General features: G+C 37.9%; 1 protein-coding gene across 6 annotated transcripts in view; it reads left to right on the forward strand.

Moving 5' to 3' along the window:
• rapgef3 (Rap guanine nucleotide exchange factor (GEF) 3) overlaps nt 1-20,290 on the forward strand; it is a 90,272-nt gene that overhangs the window by 58,393 nt on the left and 11,589 nt on the right. For 4 of the 6 annotated variants that reach the window (XM_022677261.2, XM_022677264.2, XM_022677263.2 and 1 more), the window contains 11 exons: nt 117-263; nt 2,280-2,392; nt 2,778-2,866; nt 8,920-8,998; nt 9,895-10,045; nt 11,695-11,777; nt 12,204-12,234; nt 14,293-14,392; nt 15,035-15,169; nt 17,501-17,598; nt 17,899-18,024. In XM_022677261.2, the coding sequence (XP_022532982.2) occupies nt 117-263; nt 2,280-2,392; nt 2,778-2,866; nt 8,920-8,998; nt 9,895-10,045; nt 11,695-11,777; nt 12,204-12,234; nt 14,293-14,392; nt 15,035-15,169; nt 17,501-17,598; nt 17,899-18,024 (1,152 nt within the window). The remainder of the gene's footprint in view (nt 1-116; nt 264-2,279; nt 2,393-2,777; nt 2,867-8,919; nt 8,999-9,894; nt 10,046-11,694; nt 11,778-12,203; nt 12,235-14,292; nt 14,393-15,034; nt 15,170-17,500; nt 17,599-17,898; nt 18,025-20,290) is intronic. The other 2 variants (XM_022677262.2, XM_022677265.2) reach the window with 1 other exon arrangement.

Consider the following 20,290-nt stretch of genomic DNA (forward strand, 5'->3'; position numbering starts at 1 on the left):
GGAATGTTCAGCACTGTAGGGGACTGTGGGGGACATTTGAGGGTAATTATAGGTCTCAGCATTGTTCTAAAAACGTGGGCCCTGCATGTGTGTGTGTGTGTGTGTGTGTGATACAGGGCTTGGTGACCACCTTGCATGAAGGAGATGATTTTGGCCAGCTTGCTTTGGTGAACGATGCTCCTCGTGCTGCCACAATCATCCTGAGAGAGGACAACTGTCACTTCCTCCGAGTGGACAAGCAAGACTTCATTAGAATACTGAAGGTAAATTAGTGTGTGTCTGTGTGTGTGTGTGTGTATAGAAAGTTATCTTCATTTATACAAAACCAGCCTCCTATTTCTATGAATCGAGACAGACCAAAATACAGGAAATTGAAGATCAAATTATAATTTTAACTACATATTTTAAATAACTGATAAAATCAAATAAAAAACTCCAAAAAATGGGTCGTTTGTAGCGTTTGGCCCCTTAATAGACAAAAACTGATATTTTTACTTGTTCTGGCTCCTGCGCTTGTGCAGAACTCTACATCCTATCCACATCTTCCATATATTGATACCTTTCCTTCTGAAGAAAGATATATATATATATATATATATATATATATATATATATATATATATATATATATGTACTAAATATGATTCGATTCCCTCAGTGTCTGTTTCTTAAGGCCAGACATCAAATATATAGTACCAATCGTAATGACAGTCATATGAGAGCAGCCTCCTATTTCTATGAATAGGGAGTGACAAATATACTAAAGGTTAAATTACTCTATTTTAAGCGTTTATTTATTTTATTGTTGATGATTATGGCTTACAGCCAATGAAAACCCAAAAATCAGTGTCTCAGAAACTTAGACTATTATATAAGACCAAATGGTACTTTTGGCAGTGTGGGCAGTGTGCCAAGTCCTGCTGGAAAATGAAATCCGCATCTCCATAAAAGTTGTCAGCAGCAGAGGGAAGAAGCATGAAGTGCTGTAAGATTTTGTTGGAAAACACAAACACTGCTCTGACTTTAGACTTAATAATAATAATAAAACACAGTGGATCAACACCAGCAGATGACATGTCTCTCCAAACAATCCATCACTGATCATCAGTAAATTTTACATTTCATTTGTAAATCAAGGGAGCAGAGTCTGGAGGAAGAGTGGAGAGACACACAGTCCAAACTGCTCGAGGTCTAGTGTGAAGTTTCCACCAATCAGTGATGGTTTGTTTGGAGAGACATGTCTGTCATCTGCTGGTGTTGATCCACTGTGTTTTATTATCAAGTCTAAAGTCAGTGCACAAAATCTTACAGCACTTCATGCTTCCCTCTGCTACTGACAACTTTTATGGAGATGTGGATTTCATTTTCCGACAGGACTTGGCACACCGCCCACACTGCAAAAAGTACCAATTGGTCTTATATAATATTCAGATTTTCTGAGACACTGATTTTTTTTATTTTTTTTATTGGCTGTATGTATCAACAATAAAATAAATAAACGCTTAAATTAGATCATTCTGTGTTTAATACATCTATATAATATATGAGTTTCACATTTTTAACTGAGTTACTGAAATAAAGTTTTTTTTTTGCTACTAATTAATTCAATATGTTTTTCTTCATAGTTTGGATGACTTTAGTCGGTACCACTTTAAAATTAGACTACCTTTATAAAGGGTTAATAAATGGGGGTTTATAAATGGTTTACAATTATGTTATTAATGGTTACTAATTAGGTTGCAAATGCCTTAAAAATCATTAATAATCAGTTATAACAGATATGTAGAAAGGGCAACAATATAGATGTCTGTGGGTTCACTATTTGGCAAACAACAGGTCATTGTTGCCCTTTCTACGTATGTGTTATAACTGATTATTAATGATTTTTAAGGCATTTACAACCTAATTAGTAACCATCAAAAAACTAATTGTAAACCATTTATAAAGGTAGTATTATTTTAAAGTGGTACCCTTCAGTCTTTAATCCACAATGCAGAAAATTTAAAAATCATTAATAATCAGTTATAACACATACGTAGAAAGGGCAACAATATAGATGGCTGTGGGTTCACTTTTTGACAAACAACAGGTCATTGTTGCCCTTTCTACGTACGTGTTATAACTGATTATTAACTATTTTTAAGGCATTACAACCTAATTAGTAACCATCAAAAAAATAATTATAAACCATTTATAAACCCTTTATAAAGGCAGTCTTATTTTAAAGTGGTACCCTTTAGTCTTTAATCTACAATGCAGTGTTGTGTCTGCCTTTGCAGGATGTGGAGGCTAATACAGTGCGTTTGGAGGAGCATGGGAAGGTGGTGCTGGTACTGGAGAAAAGCTCAGGGCAGGAGTCGCCCCATCAGGGCGGATCAGGAAGCGGCAGCAAGTAAACAAACCACATCTCTGCACTCAGTCATATTGTTCAGCACATCCGAGCACGTTGCGCTCACATTAAACCAGAACCAAAGCTCAATCAGAAGCCTGAAAACAAGCTAATTCACTGATCAGAGGAGGAGATGATTAAAATAATGGTTCTATTGTGTGAAATGACTGCTAATAAAAGCTTTTTATAAACATCTCCAGAGCTCTTCTTCACTTGTTCAGCTGTAAAAGGCTGGAAAAGCAGTGGATTAGTCAGACAGCCTCAGTTATCTACAGTCAGCCAAACCTAATTCATTCTAAATGGAAATCACTGATGAAGTGGGCCCTCATCAGTGCTGCCGTGTTACTGCCGATTGTGAATCGCTCACACTTTTCTATTTGTTACTCAGATACACAGTGATGTCAGGAACACCAGAGAAAATTCTGGAACATCTCCTGGAGACCATCAAGCTGGATACTAATGGCAGTGAGCCAATAGGTACGACATCTATTCGTTTTCTCATGATAATGTGTTTTAATGAGTAAAATAATAATGCTCAAGTTTTATATGCCATGTTTGTGGATGATGGACAATCATGTTTAATGTGTTTCCCTGTTTATTGCGTTCCCATGAAAAGAAAAGAAATGGATTCAAAGCACTTAATCGGGCATAATATTCATAACTAGAATATATGAAAAAAAAATGTTAGGTGGTTGCTGTGGTTTACTAGGTGGTTGAAGTTGTGTCAGTAGGTGATTGCTAGGTAATATAATAATAATAATATTAGAATTTAGAACAGAAATGAATAGTAGAAGTACAATAAATTAGAAAATGGCAACCGATTTACTAATCGGTTGCTGCGGTTTACTAGGCGGTTTCTGTGGTCTTACTCACTAGTTGCGGTGGTGTTTAGAACTGGTTGACATGGTGTCACTAGCAGGTTGCAAAGTAATATAATAGTATTAATAACTGGAATATATTAGAAAAGTGTTAGATGGTTGCTGTGGTTTACCAGGTGGTTGCTACGTGATGTAATAACACTATTAGGATTTAGATGATGAATAGTATGAAATGAATAGTAGAAGTAAAATATATTTGAAAAGTGGTTGCTGCGGTTTACTATTCGGTTTCTGTGGTCTTATTTGCTAGTTGATGTGGTGTTTTGAAGTGGTTAACATGGTGCACTAGGTAGTTGCTAAGTATCATAATAGTATTTACATTTAGAACTTGAATAGTAAAATGAAATAAATAGTAAAAGTAGAACATATTAGAAAAAAGGTAGGTGGTTGCTGTGGTTTACTAGGTGGTTGCTAAGCAATATAATAATAATAATAATATAATAATAATTTAGAACTTTGAAATGAATAGTAGAAGTAGAATATATAAAAAAATGGTAGGTGGTTGCAGTGGTTTACTAATTGGTTTCTGCAATTTACTCCCTTGTTGCTGTGGGGTTCGAAGTGGTTGACATGGTGTCACTAGGTGGTTGTTAAGTAATAAAATAATGATAATATTGACAACTAGAATATATTAAAAAAAGTGTTGGGTGGTTTCTGTGGTGTTATTTGTTGGTTGCTGGAGTGTTCCTAAACAGATGACATGGTGTCACTAGGTGGTTGCTAGGTAATAAAAACAGTATTCATAACTAGAAGTGTTCCGAAGTGGTTGACATGGTGTCACTAGTTAATTGCTAGATAATAATAATTCGAATTTAGAACGTGAATGTTGGAAGTAGAATATATTAGAAAAGTAGTAGGTGGTTGCTGTGGTGTTTCTAAGTGGTTAAGTGGTTAATACATTGTTAATACATTGTTATGGCTGCTAAGTGGTTGCTGTGGTACACTATATGGTTGCTGTGGTGTTTCTAAGTGCTTAGTTGGTAATATGTTGTTAAAAAGTGGCTGCTAGGTTGCTGTGGTACACTATATGGTTGCTGTGGTGTTTCTAAGTGCTTAGTTGGTAATATGTTGTTAAAAAGTGGCTGCTAGGTGGTGGCTGGGGTACACTATATGGTTGCTGTGGCGTTTCTAAGTGGTTAGTTGGTAATATGTTGTTAAAAAGTGGCTGCTAGGTGGTTGCTGTGGTACACTATATGGTTGCTGTGGTGTTTCTAAGTGCTTAGTTGGTAATATGTTGTTAAAAAGTGGCTGCTAGGTGGTTGCTGTGGTACACTATATGGTTGCTGTGGCGTTTCTAAGTGGTTAGTTGGTAATATGTTGTTAAAAAGTGGCTGCTAGGTGGTTGCTGGGGTACACTATATGGTTGCTGTGGTGTTTCTAAGTGGTTAGTTGGTAATATGTTGTTAAAAAGTGGCTGCTAGGTGGTGGCTGTGGTACACTATATGGTTGCTGTGGTGTTTCTAAGTGGTTAGTTGGTAATTTGTTGTTAAAAAGTGGCTGCTAGGTGGTTTCTGTGGTACACTATATGGTTGCTGTGGTGTTTCTAAGTGCTTAGTTGGTAATATGTTGTTAAAAAGTGGCTGCTAGGTGGTTGCTGTGGTACACTATATGGTTGCTGTGGCGTTTCTAAGTGGTTAGTTGGTAATATGTTGTTAAAAAGTGGCTGCTAGGTGGTTGCTGGGGTACACTATATGGTTGCTGTGGTGTTTCTAAGTGGTTAGTTGGTAATATGTTGTTAAAAAGTGGCTGCTAGGTGGTGGCTGTGGTACACTATATGGTTGCTGTGGTGTTTCTAAGTGGTTAGTTGGTAATTTGTTGTTAAAAAGTGGCTGCTAGGTGGTTTCTGTGGTACACTATATGGTTGCTGTGGTGTTTCTAAGTGGTTAGTTGGTAATATGTTGTTAAAAAGTGGCTGCTAGTTTGCTGTGTTACACTATATGGTTGCTGTGGTGTTTCTAAGTGCTTAGTTGGTAATATGTTGTTAAAAATGGCTGCTAGGTGGTTGCTGTGGTACACTATATGGTTGCTGTGGTGTTTCTAAGTGGTTAGTTGGTAATATGTTGTTAAAAAGTGGCTGCTAGGTGGTTGCTGTGGTACACTATATGGTTGCTGTGGTGTTTCTAAGTGCTTAGTTGGTAATATGTTGTTAAAAAGTGGCTGCTAGGTGGTTGCTGTGGTACACTATATGGTTGCTGTGGTGTTTCTAAGTGCTTAGTTGGTAATATGTTGTTAAAAAGTGGCTGCTAGGTGGTTGCTGTGGTACACTATATGGTTGCTGTGGCGTTTCTAAGTAGTTAGTTGATAACATGTTGTTAAAAAGTGGCTGCTAGTTTGCTGTGGTACACTATATGGTTGCCGTGGTGTTTCTAAGTGCTTAGTTGGTAATATGTTGTTAAAAAGTGTCTGCTAGGTGGTTGCTGTGGTACACTATATGGTTGCTGTGGTGTTTCTAAGTGGTTAGTTGGTAATATGTTGTTAATAAGTGGCTTCTAGGTGGTTGATGTGGTACACTATATGGTTGCTGTGGTGTTTCTAAGTGGTTAGTTGGTAATTTGTTGTTAAAAAGTGGCTGCTAGGTGGTTTCTGTGGTACACTATATGGTTGCTGTGGTGTTTCTAAGTGGTTAGTTGGTAATTTGTTGTTAAAAAGTGGCTGCTAGTTTGCTGTGTTACACTATATGGTTGCTGTGGCGTTTCTAAGTGGTTAGTTGGTAATATGTTGTTAAAAAGTGCCTGCTAGGTGGTTGCTGTGGTACACTATATGGTTGCTGTGGTGTTTCTAAGTGGTTAGTTGGTAATATGTTGTTAAAAATGGCTGCTAGGTGGTTGCTGTGGTACACTATATGGTTGCTGTGGCGTTTCTAAGTGGTTAGTTGGTAACATGTTGTTAAAAATGGCTGCTAGGTGGTTGCTGTGGTACACTATATGGTTGCTGTGGCGTTTCTAAGTGGTTAGTTTGTAACATGTTGTTAAAAATGGCTGCTAGGTGGTTGCTGTGGTACACTATATGGTTGCTGTGGTGTTTCTAAGTGGTTAGTTGGTAATATGTTGTTAAAAAGTGGCTGCTAGGTGGTTGCTGTGGTACACTATATGGTTGCTGTGGCGTTTCTAAGTGGTTAGTTGATAATATGTTGTTAAAAAGTGGCTGCTAGGTTGCTGTGGTACACTATATGGTTGCTGTGGTGTTTCTAAGTGGTTAGTTTGTAACATGTTGTTAAAAATGGCTGCTAGGTGGTTGCTGTGGTACACTATATGGTTGCTGTGGTGTTTCTAAGTGGTTAGTTGGTAATATGTTGTTAAAAAGTGGCTGCTAGGTGGTTGCTGTGGTACACTATATGGTTGCTGTGGCGTTTCTAAGTGGTTAGTTGATAATATGTTGTTAAAAAGTGGCTGCTAGGTTGCTGTGGTACACTATATGGTTGCTGTGGTGTTTCTAAGTGGTTAGTTGGTAATATGTTGTTAATAAGTGGCTGCTAGGTGGTTGCTGTGGTACACTATATGGTTGCTGTGGCGTTTCTAAGTGGTTAGTTGATAATATGTTGTTAAAAAGTGGCTGCTAGGTTGCTGTGGTACACTATATGGTTGCCGTGGTGTTTCTAAGTGCTTAGTTGGTAATATGTTGTTAGAAAGTGGCTGCTAGGTGGTTGCTGTGGTACACTATATGGTTGCTGTGGCGTTTCTAAGTAGTTAGTTGATAACATGTTGTTAAAAAGTGGCTGCTAGTTTGCTGTGGTACACTATATGGTTGCCGTGGTGTTTCTAAGTGCTTAGTTGGTAATATGTTGTTAAAAAGTGTCTGCTAGGTGGTTGCTGTGGTACACTATATGGTTGCTGTGGTGTTTCTAAGTGGTTAGTTGGTAATATGTTGTTAATAAGTGGCTTCTAGGTGGTTGATGTGGTACACTATATGGTTGCTGTGGTGTTTCTAAGTGGTTAGTTGGTAATATGTTGTTAAAAAGTGGCTGCTAGTTTGCTGTGTTACACTATATGGTTGCTGTGGTGTTTCTAAGTGGTTAGTTGGTAATATGTTGTTAAAAAGGGGCTGCTAGGTGGTTGCTGTGGTACACTATATGGTTGCTGTGGTGTTTCTAAGTGGTTAGTTGGTAATATGTTGTTAAAAAGTGGCTGCTAGGTGGTTGCTGTGGTACACTATATGGTTGCTGTGGCGTTTCTAAGTGGTTAGTTGATAATATGTTGTTAAAAAGTGGCTGCTAGGTTGCTGTGGTACACTATATGGTTGCTGTGGTGTTTCTAAGTGGTTAGTTGGTAATATGTTGTTAAAAAGTGGCTGCTAGTTTGCTGTGTTACACTATATGGTTGCTGTGGTGTTTCTAAGTGGTTAGTTGGTAATATATTGTTAAAAAGGGGCTGCTAGGTGGTTGCTGTGGTACACTATATGGTTGCTGTGGTGTTTCTAAGTGGTTAGTTGGTAATATGTTGTTAAAAAGTGGCTGCTAGGTGGTTGCTGTGGTACACTATATGGTTGCTGTGGCGTTTCTAAGTGGTTAGTTGATAATATGTTGTTAAAAAGTGGCTGCTAGGTTGCTGTGGTAAACTATATGGTTGCTGTGGTGTTTCTAAGTGGTTAGTTGGTAATATGTTGTTAATAAGTGGCTGCTAGGTGGTTGCTGTGGTACACTATATGGTTGCTGTGGCATTTCTAAGTGGTTAGTTGATAATATGTTGTTAAAAAGTGGCTGCTAGGTTGCTGTGGTACACTATATGGTTGCTGTGGTGTTTCTAAGTGCTTAGTTGGTAATATGTTGTTAAAAAGTGGCTGCTAGGTGGTTGCTGTTGTACACTATATGGTTGCTGTGGTGTTTCTAAATGGTTAGGTGGTTAATATGTTATTAATAAGTGGCTGCTAGGTGGTTGCTGTGGTACACTATATGGTTGCTGTGGCGTTTCTAAGTGGTTAGTTGGTAATATGTTGTTAAAAAGTGGCTGCTAGGTGGTTGCTGTGGTACACTATATGGTTGCTGTGGTGTTTCTAAGTGGTTAGTTGGTAATATGTTGTTAATAAGTGGCTGCTAGGTGGTTGCTGTTGTACACTATATGGTTGCTGTGGTGTTTCTAAATGGTTAGGTGATTAATATGTTATTAATAAGTGGCTGCTAGATGGTTGCTGTGGTATCCCAGAAAGATGCAATTTTGCAGAAATAATTGCTGAATAATCGACTAATCGAAACAATAGTCATCAGATTAATTGACTACCAGAATAATAATTATTTGCAGCCCTAATCTGCAGAGATGTAGCATAAATCTGTCAGAATAATAAAAAGAAATTAAAAGAAGAACAATATTAATTGAGTAAGATTATAGTAAAACAAAGAAATAATATACAAATGTGTATTATAACCTTATTATGCACATGAATGAGTCATTTTCTTTGGTATGGTGGGAGTTAGATGTGCTGAAACAAAATGTTCTACAAAGATCAGACAGACCAAAGGAAGAGGACAGACAGAGAGACACCCAAACAAACTGCTGTTTATTGTTTTTTCCTAAATTCACTCTGAAAAACAGGAGTCAGGTGTTCCTGTGTTTTCCAGACAACTGGGAGAGGAAAACAAGGCCTCTTTAATGAGATGAGTGTGTGTTTGTGTGTGTGTGTGTGTGTGTGTGTGTGTGTGTGTTTTCCATGTCGTTGAAGATCCCTGTGTTAGTGACTTCCTTCTCACACAGCAAGTCTTCATGCCGTCTGCGCAGCTCTGCCCTGCACTGCAGCACCAATATCCAATCAATAATCTATAACAATTCAATGCTACTGATTGGTATTACTCTTATTCACACCTCTCCTTCTTTGTGACTGATATAGATCAGTATTTACAGATTAGGGGCACTACTGAGTAAGCTGGAGTCACGTTGACCTCAGAGTTTCCGTTCCTTTTGCTTTTTTCCCGTCAAATTGGGCTTCTTTGAAAAAATACAGTACAGGTCAAAAGTGTCTCATTCAGTGTTTTTGTCTTTATTTCATTTTTTTTTTTTTGTGTTCATGCCAGCAGCTCATTCTTGTTTCTCTGGTAAGAAACGATGCCTGATCAGAAGCCCATAACCTATAGCTATAACCCACAGCAGCTCAGCCCACCTGGCTCTCCCTCCTGCCCTGCCCCTAAACCCATACATCACTGCAGTGCTTCTCCCAAACTACCCCAACCATTTTTTTAGCATTTTTCAAATTTGAGCTGAGGGTTAAGTTAGCTGCAATCATAGGTTTTAGTTACCCTTTAAGAAGTAATAATATCTTCGATAGGCATATCGTCGATATAGTAAGAAAATGATCAAGATACGATAAAATATCAATATATCGACTAACTGTACAACACAGTGAATTTTTAATAAACACAGAAAAAAACTTTATGAAGGATTTTTAACATTTTTTAACACAGTCTCTCTCTATATAGTGCATTACTAATGAAAAAGTAAGGTTCAATGTAGATGTGCTTGTGGGTCAGTGTATGGGAAAAAAAAGCCTGGGAAAATATTCATGCTGCAGTAAAACTGTATGAATTAAACATGTGACTAAATTTTTTTTTTTTTTTTTTTGAGTCACGTATTTAGTCTGTAAGAAAATGAATGGCTTCTTTGATTGTATGTGAAATGCATATCTCCTTAACTCATGCTGCACTTACCACGCTGAGCCCTCAGAAGGCTCGGAGCTGGAAAAGGCTGCCTACGCTCTCAATACCAAGCAGAAGATTGTGAAACTGGTGGGCCAGTGGGTGGCGCTCTATGGGCCACTGCTTAAGGAGGACCCTGTGGCCTGTCAGTTCCTGGAGGTGTGTATAAATAACTAAAGGATTCTGGTTTAGTGCTTACAGTAATTATTCATGCTAATGCAGATATTTTGCTGTATACAGGGGCAATGCATGGGTATGTAAAGATCCGGGTCTCAGCCGAGTTAATTATATTATATATATTAACTATATTTACCAGCAAGCTGATTGGCTGTTTCTCCTGAAAGGCGGAACTTTATCCTTGAACTGACTCCGTGATTAGCGTTAGCGTGATTATCTCCATATTAATTAATTAACAGCTGAGCTGAGCAAAATATGATGATTCGGGGCTACTGGAAAATTATTCGGGGCTAAAGCCCCGGAAGCCCAGGCCAGGTGACAGCCCCTAGCTGTATACATAATGTTCAAATAAGCCATTAAGTACACTGACATGCCCAATGTGATTGTGCCATATGCCCTGGAAGTTTAGAAAAGTTGCACTGTGCTGTGGGATATGTGGGCGGAGTCTCCTTCACTAAATGTGGATGTGACTTCCAGAGCCCACAGTTCTTTTTTTTTTGGTCAAAGTCTATATGGGCTTGGCCTTGGGTTCAAGGAAATCCTTGAGGTAGAAGTAACTTAGAAGTGCCCAACAGTAAAACAGCAAAACAGCAACAGCAAAAATGAGTCCCCAACCACCATGCTGCTAGTATTAGCATTAGCAGGTAAGTATATTGAAACCATAGACTGTGTATAGCTGGACAGAGCATCGTCTCTTAAAAGTGATGCCACCACAGGTCGGGCGCCCCCTGCTGCTGTTCGGCTGCAGAAAGCTGTGTAACTCCACCCATCCCCATAGGTTTCAATGGCAAAACAGACAACTTTCAATCACGTTTTTTTCTAATATACTGTAATTCTACCTCCATTATTTAAATGCAACAGCTAGTGTAACCTCTGCTTATATTGTCAAATTTTTATATCCCCACAGAATTCGTTTTTTAAAACGTTATTCAGCTCTATTCAAAAAAGGTGTGGTTATGGTAAAAAGGCTGTTTATGGGCGGGACCAATAACAGACCGTCAGCTCCGCTCCGCCCTGCTCTGCAGTCTGTGTCCGCGAGGCAGCCCTCAGGGGCGGGGTTATTTAAATGAGTAGGCTGCTCTCCACAGTCTTTCTCCCTCCTCTGGTCTCTACTGCGCAGAATCAGGTACCAGGATCGCCAACATGGCGGAAGATTTTGGCTTCATTTTCATTGAATGAATGGGAACAGAGACACGGCGTCCATCTTTTTTTACAGTCTCTGATTGAAACCAACAAAGCCCATAAGCATTCCAGCTTTAGCATCAGCACTGTAGATTAAGCATAGCATTAGCATGTTAGCAATAGCATACTAAAACCAACATTAAGCTCATAAGCATCCTAGCATCAACATAAGCATAAGCATAAGCATTTCTACCTCCTACCTGATTTCCCCCATGTATACCCAAGGAAGGACAACCTCCAACAGCTCCCCCCAAAGGATAGGAAGAGGCATAACAAATACTAGTAACCAGGTTGGTTACAACCCTATTAATACGTACCATATATTCCCTATGACTTCTCTGACCCTGTATTATGAAGTGAAGTGTGAACACACATACTTTTTCACCTCTAATGGATGTATAGTAATGTATTAATTTTAATTAGGATTAATATTAATATATGCCCAACAGAAACTGAGGGAGGAGGTGATGGCTGATTTGAGACTCTCCAGCATGCTCAAAGAACAGCTGAGAGACAGGAGGAAAAACAGAGTGTAAGTAATAAACACACGCAGACACATTTTGTACTTGGGCACTTGTGAATTCAACATCAATTAGAACTAAAAAAATATAATCCTTTAAATGGTCCTTTGAAGCTGATGTACGTAACTTTTTGGCATTAGGGGGATTTAGGGCCCTCTCTGGTGAGAATGGGTAATTGCACAGAGCATGTGGAAGTATCACTTTGTTTTTACTATGAGTGAATGAGCCCTTCTGCAGTCTCCATTGCTCTACCAGCTGCTGTGCAGTTGTAGTGCAGAAAATGAGCCAAAGAGTTGATAAGCGGCGAGAGTGTGCAGTTGTAGTGCAGAAATTGAGCCACTACTGTACTACTACTGTACTGTAGTGAGTAAACCTGCTAGCTGTACTCCATAACCTTGTGCTGTGTATTTACAGTCTCGTGTCTGTTCTCCTTGCAGGCTGGAGAATGGATGCCAAACACTGACGAAGGTGAGCTCCGTTCTGTCTCTGGGAAAAGTGCAGAGATAAAGTCCGAACAATACGAGCGCAGTGAGAACTTTATGACACGGCGTGATAAATGCTCCAGCCACTGGAAAAGTCAACAGCTGAGAGCTTTCCCGGATAAACCCGGAGAACAAAAAGAAACAGAGTGAGAGTGAGAGAGTGCTTTGATAGTGCAGAGAACCATTACTGATTAATGCCAAATGATGTCAGATTGGTGAATACAGGCTTAATGTGGTCTACCATGACCACAAGTATGAAAGTTTGGGCTAGTTGAAGCTTTTCTTGTTAATCTTATGGTTCATGGGTTGATTTTAATGAAATATTGTAACTCCAGATTTAATTGTACAACCAGTTACACAAAGAATTGACATCATAATAAAATAGATCATTTTCACAAGACTATCCAGACTATGAAAAAACACATAAGGAATAATGTAGTAACTTGTAACTAAGTGTGAAACAAAATACTGATAACTTGTGCTTTCTGAGGCTGGTAACTCTGATGAACTTATCCTGTGCAGCAGAGGTAACTCTTGCTTTTTCTTTCCTGGGGGGGTCCTGATGAGTGCCAGTTTCATCATTACGTTTGTAATGGTCTTGAAAGTCTTTCTTTTCTTAGTTAAGTAGTTCTTGCCATAATATGGATTAGAACATTACTCAAATATTCGCTATTCAGTGTATACCTGTAACCCTACCTCTTCACAACTTTACAACTGATGCTCTCAAACACATTAAAAGACAAGAAATTCAAGTAATTAACTCTTGACGAGTTCAGCACAGCTGTTAACTGAAAGCCTGAATTTCAGGTGACTCTACCTCATAAAGCTGAATGAGAAAATCATCATAGTTTGGATGACTTTAGTAAATGCTATAGTCTACAATGCAGAAATGATAAAAATATTGGAAAACCACTGAATTCAAGGTTTCTCCACACTTTTGCTTGATAAAGAATAGAGGAAAATGTGTAAATTGGCAATAAAGTTACACTTATATAGCGACTATTTAGACATCAAGGAAAAGCCATGGAATTTGAAAAAAGCAATTCCCAGGCCTGGATAAGTTTCAGAAAAATAAAAATGCACAAGGTTTTGGAAAAGTCATGGAAATCTTTGTGTTTTCGTTTATTGATGGAGAAATTCTATTTTGAGGTAACAAAAACACCAGCACAGAGTTAATTCAGTAATTTAGCCTTACACAATGGAGCTCCCTGGATAATATACATGACATACATTTTATTATTAAAGATTATGTGCTATTATTTTTATCAGATTCATTTTAGGCCTACTATAAAAATTGAAAAAAATGTCTGCACTGATATTTAAAAAAATCGTACAGTCATGAAAAGTTGTCAATGCTCTGAAGGCATGGAAAAGTCATTAAAAAAATTGAAAAATGTATTGGTTAACAGTGTATGAACCCTGACTAGTAACATTTTACACAATCCTTCTTTACACACAGCATTTAACCACTTTACATGAGCAAGGAACCTGCAGCCAATCACAAACAGCATACTCTTAACCAGAAACAACCATCTCTCCATGTTTTTAGACATGGAGAGAACACAGAAATTGCACCCAGACAGGGACGTGAACCCAGGACTCCAGGGTTAGGAGGTGATAGGCTATCCACCAAGCCTCCATGCTACCATATGTAGAATAATTCAACAGTTTGAAACAACTACAAGCATGTTATTATTGTGCGTAAAGGGTTCACTGTAGGGGCCTGGAGCTGATTACATCGCCTTGAAGAACTTCTACCACACATACCACACAGGCCATCCTGTTCCTATCTCTTACTGTGTGTTCTCAATCATCACATTCCTGCAACGAGAGAGGCATTAACTCCGCGCACCCCCAGCACTCTGTCAATCTGTCATACCCGAGATAATAAACCCTGACAGATGAAAACGTTGAGTTATTGTTATAGGTATAACTGGGCAGTAGCAGCCACATTCACAGCTCACTGTTCTCTTCCAAAAACAAGTGTAATACTTCTGAGAAGCTCTGCACATGCTCACATCTGCTCAACATGTTCTGTGCTTAGATTATTGTCCATGTCTTGCAGCTGAATCAGAAATTCGACTGGTTCGCTGCTTACGAGGAGCCCCTTGGGAAGTGTGAACCAATCAGAGCTCAGGATAAAGGTCTGCAGTTTTACTATGTATAGATTTTATAAATGTGTCATTAAGGCTTTGGTATAAAGACATGTTATCTACATTGCTTTGCTTTTAAACACTTTAAAAACAACCATTAACTGCAGGAGTTGGACAATGAAACTGAAACACCTCACAATAATGAGCCGTGGTTTTATGGTTTTTGGATATCCGGGTTAGCCCCCGAACATCCCTTTCAGACAGCTTCCTTTTACAGCGTCCACAGTTAATCCTGTTGGATGTGGTAGGTCCTTCTTGGTGGTATGCTGACATTACCCTGGATACTGTGGCTCTTGATACATCACAAAGACTTGCTGTCTTGGTCACAGATGCTCCAGCAAGACGTGCACCAACAATTTCTCCTCTTTTTGGTATGTCACCCATAATGTTGTCTGCATTGCAATATTTTGAGCAGTAAAACTGTGCTCTTACCCTGCTAATTGAACCTTCACACTCTTACAGCTCTTACTGGTGCAATAATGTGCAATTAATGAAGATTGACCACCAGGCTGATCCAATTTAGCCATGAAACCTCCCACACTAAAATGACAGGTGTTTCAGTTTCATTGTCCGACCCCTGCATGTGGACTGTCCTGCAGCTCTCAGTAATGAGCTCTGTTAATGTGCTTACAGTGTTATATGAGATTTTCAAACCAGACCACAACACTGTGACGCTGATGCTGCCTGTAAACTCCTCAGTGAAGGACATTTTATCTGCTGTGGCGGAGCCTGGAGATCACGTACTGGTCAAAATGAACTCCACAGGAGGTAAGGATGGCGCTCTGTCATGTACTGGAGGTTAATTAGACGTGAAACCTTTAGGAATATTGTCTAAAGGTCTAAGGTAGCCTGAGGGTAATGACTGGAGTGTCAGAAACTGGAATAGTATTAGCATTAGCTGCTAAATGCACTAAGCGCTAGCTCTTTCGCCATTCAGTGGTGAGAATTATTAGCCTGTGGTCTGCGTGTTTACTGTGTTAAAACAAGCTACGTGGGACGAACCGCTAGCTAATATCACCCTTGCTTACCGGAAAACTCAGGGTTTCCTCAGTGTAGCGCTGTCGGGCAGCATTAGCCGCTAACCGCGTCTAGCCTTAGTGGAAATCTGGATATCTAACTATTTAACTTTAAAATATTTTTTTTATTTTTTAAAGAATTACAGATTTGTTTACTTAATTAAGCATTATTTAACTTAGTTAGCTACCCCACTATCACCCAGTGGCGAGACCTGCTGAATTGGAAGAACATGGCGACCCCCCTGTTCCTTACTAGTGACGCATAATGCGCCCTATAATCTGGTCCTTATATTGCAGAAAATGTGGTGGGTATAATCTGGTGAAAAAAATATACTTAATTGTACTTAAAACATATTGAGAAATGTCTTGATAAGCTGTAAATATACTTACAGATTTATGTACTTTATTAATTAAAAGTACATTATTATTATTCTTTTTTCAAATGTAAAAGTAAACTTTTATCATACTTTTAAAAAAGTACAATATAGTGTATTTTAAATAAACAGACTACAATAAAATACACGTTTTGTTTAATGTAATTCAATATACTTCTAACATATTTATTTCCACATATACTTTTGTAATTTTTTAGCAAAGTGTGATTTACTACATTGGTAAAATGTTTTTAAAATCTATTTAGGTATTACATTAATATAACCTTTAAAAGTTATTTCAATGCTCTGTAATTATAATTAGAAAAATATAAATATAAGTTAATTATAGTATACAATGTGAAATAACACATTTAAATTTAATGAAATAATTAAGTACATTTGTAACACGCTACACATTGTAGTACAATATATTAAAATATATTTTATACCCAATGAAGTATACTATAAGTGTGCTACTTGCAAAAGACAGGAACAAGAAGCATATTTGTACTCTAATGTAAATAGATCACATATATTTAACTTAAATTCTTAGTACCTATCTAATATACCTGGTGTTTAATAGGGAGACGGTCGTAATACTCATTAATAAATGTATTATAATTTTACTGTAAGCATATTTAAAATATGGAGTTACATACTGTACATGAAGTAGTATGTTTAAATGTTATTTAAGTATATTTAAAATAGTTCTTTTTAGTACAGATACACTTTTTAAGTAAGACTTTTGTACTATTTTTATACTATAATTAAAGTATAATAAGTACAAAAAAAATTGTTCCATTTTAGCACTCTTTAAATATACTGATTATTAATAATGTGGCTACAAGAACACTTTAGTGCACTATAGCATAATAATGCTTAGTATACTTTAATCTACTTTTTATTTCACTAGGGTGATTGTGTTTAATACGTCACTGATAAGTACAACAAAAGTAAACTAAAATCATACTTGCTTAAATTTAGTTTAAAGGAAGTATACTAATAGTACACTTAACCCCTTAACGCCTGAATTAATGTAGCTGTATATGAAAAAATGTTTCATGTGTGTTTTACCTTTAAGTAGATAGTAAATATTGTTGAGATTATTAATTTCACTTTTGCACAAAAATAAATAGAAATTTTGGTATGTTGCAAATTTGCAACAACAGGCAATCTGGTCTATTTGGGGTAAATTTGGTATGTTGCAAATTTGCTACAGCAGACATAATGGTCCATACTAAGATAACAATAACAGAGTAATATAACAGTGAAAAATCAATGTTTTATTTATGCACCCAACAGCAGGCATTCAATAATAAATAACACCAATTACTGTCACCAACACAATAACACAAATATTACAGGAAACATTTCATTAATTTGAATTCTAGATTCATTTGAATTGTAAATTGTCAAAGGTTCCTAGGTCCGTGGCGAATATGCACTAACAGGCATTGGGGGAATGCAGGCGCTATCTTGGCAGGTTGATTGAATCAAACGGTTAGTCGCATATTTGCAACAACAGGCGTTAAGGGGTTAAATATATTATTTTTTTGTAAGGGGTGCCTTATTTTCAAATATTTAAAAAAAAAAATTGCAACCCTAACCATACAGTACAGATGTTTTTTAAAAAGTTAAAGGTTTATGGGGTTTATGGAGTGTATGGATTTGTGTTTTAACACCGTTACTGTGCTCTCCGTCTCTTTCAGACAGGGTTCAGCTGAAGCTGGAAGCGACAGCCGTCTCCACGTCTCTGGGGCTGAACGAGCGACTCTTCCTCTGCACCGCCTCTCAAGTGGAGCAACTGGTGAGAGCTCTTACCTCAGTAGAACACTTCACTGTAGGAGAGGCTCGCTCTGGCTGACTGCAGCCAAGATTCTGCAGCTGTTGTCCACATACTGTAACTATAAACGTTATAAATGATAAACCGGTAATCCATAGCTGCTGTCGGAAATCTGGAATAGGAATAGGCTGATTATAATGTAGAAATCGCATTATTACCATTAAAACAAAAGTGAATTTGATTGTGAAGAGTAGTGACCTGTGGCCGAGCTGAGCGTCATGGTCCGAGAGGCTCTGAGAGTTTGTGTGTGTTTGTGTGTAACAGGAACCTCTGAAGGAACAGCTCGGTCCAGAGCAGAGCACCATAGACACACTGGAACAGATGTGCTCCAAGGATATCGCCAGCCAGCTGACCAACTATGACTGGGAACTCTTCACAGCCATGCATGAAGTAAGAAGCATTAGAGACACGCGTCTTTCTGGACACTTTGTTGTTCTTAGTATGAACAGCAGTTTGGTTTCTTAAAGTTAACATTTTTGCCAGTAACAAATTATAAATTTAAGTTTGGAGAGTGTCATGCGCTCGCTATGTTTCCCTGTGTTTTCCCCGTTTCCTAGTGTGTTTCTCCAGTAGTTTTCCGTCACGTGTGTCTAATTTGTAGCTCCGCCCCTTCCCCAGGTGTTCAGTGTTTCTTGTTACTATTTATAGTACTTTTGTCTATGTTTATCCGTCGGTCTTTGCACCTTCTACTGTCGTTTGTCTTGCCACGTTTCAATAGTTTATTCACGGTTTTTCGTCACACTCAGTTTATCTCTTGTTTATTTCTAGTTTCTCGTTTATCACGTTTATTCCCTTGTTTATTCCTTGTTTTGTACATATTTACGTATTTATCCTTGTATATATTCCCGAGCCCTGTTTATTCATTTTCTGTTTAGTATAGCTCTTTGTGTTTTCCCCTGTTTGTTTATGTTTATACATTTTCTAGTTTTTTCCCTGTTTGTTTGTTTATATATATATATTTTTTGTTTATTAATAAATTCTTCGGTCTTACCTGCTTTTACGTCCGCCTCCCGTCTGCTCCCTCGCCTTACAGAGAGTGTCACATTTATTTATTTATTTTTTTTTACATTAATTCTGTTAACGAAAAAGCGTTAATGCACACTATTATTCTGAATTAGTAACGTTATTTTTTAATGCAAGTTCATTACCCCACTAAGTTTGACCCTAACTTGCACTGTAATCTGCCCCGCCCCCACCCAATGCAGACTAAAGCACTTCAACATGGACAACACAATACGTTCCTAGTATAGCTATACAACTGTACACATTTCCACAGGCCATTTAAATGGCCATCCCCCCACTGTGATGTGCATGTGTGCAATACCAAACACTTCCTGAGATTTTTATACTCAGCAAATGAAGTTCTAATTCAGAAATTCTCACCGTCACGTTTTCATTCCTATCTTAGTTACGCGGGTGTGCTAAGTGCACATACACCCCTGTTAATTACACACACAAGTACATGCAGTGGCACACAAACTCAACTTTTATATCAGGAATAAATAGAATACACAATAAAATTACTTTGCAGGTCAATTTCTTCTGCCGAGAATGCAGAAGTGCTGCGCCGTTAAAATACCAATCTGCAAAGACAAAGTCACAGTGTACCTGGCTCTTAAAAGGAATGGCAAGTGTTAATGCATGTTATGCCTAAAACACACCCATGACTAATTAAAATAATTCATACATACCTTTTGCGGGTTTCAAGCCGTGCAGGAAGAAAAACATATGTAAATATTAAGTAAAAAAATATTGTTAAACAAATGAATATGTTTTAGATTTTAGATTCTTCAAAGTAGCACCTCTTGCTTAGGTTAGACAGTTTTGCCCATCTTGTACAGCATTTTCTCAGTCAGCTTTATGAGGTAGAGTCACCTGTAATTTCAGGCTTTCAGTTAACGGCTGTGCTGAACTCGTCAAGAGTTAATTACTTGAATTTCTTGCCTCTTAATAAAGTGTTTGAGAGCATCAGTTGTAGAGTTGTTATAAGGTGAATAGCTCTATTTGAGTAATGTTCTAATCCGTACTATGGAAAGAACTACTCAACTAAGTATAGAAAAAGCATAATGATGAAACTGGCTCTCATCAGGACCGCTCCAGGAAAGGAAGAACAAGAGTTACCACTGTTGCACAGGATAAGTTGATGATAAGAGTTACCAGCCTCAGAAACCACAAGAGCACCTAACACTTTTTAGTTACTACATGATCCCTTATGTGTTCCCTCATAGTCTAAATGACTTCGGTATTAATTTACATTTTTTAATGCAGTGTGAATAGGGACATAGAGTTTGTACAGCAGGTTTAATATGAAAAATTCATTTGATTCCTCTTATCAGATACAAAGAGTATATAAGACACACAGAACACACATATCACAGTCATAGCAGGATACAGTCCTTCAGTCTGAGACACAAGTCTAATCAGATATGGAGTGTCAGAGACAGAATGAGTCAGGACAAAAAATGTCTCAGCGGCGCCTTCTGTTTCATCCGTGAGGCTCAGACTGCTGCCACCTCATCTCCTGCGCTTACACAGACACCTGCCCCGGCCTTATCTCATCATCACCTATCAGCAGATCTTTAGCCTATTACTCAGTACTCTAAAAACAACAATGCTTTACATTGACTTCTTTTTAAATGCATTCATGTTTCCAATG

Source organism: Astyanax mexicanus, chromosome 13 (genome assembly GCF_023375975.1).
Source record: "Astyanax mexicanus isolate ESR-SI-001 chromosome 13, AstMex3_surface, whole genome shotgun sequence".
Taxonomy (NCBI): domain Eukaryota; kingdom Metazoa; phylum Chordata; class Actinopteri; order Characiformes; family Acestrorhamphidae; genus Astyanax; species Astyanax mexicanus.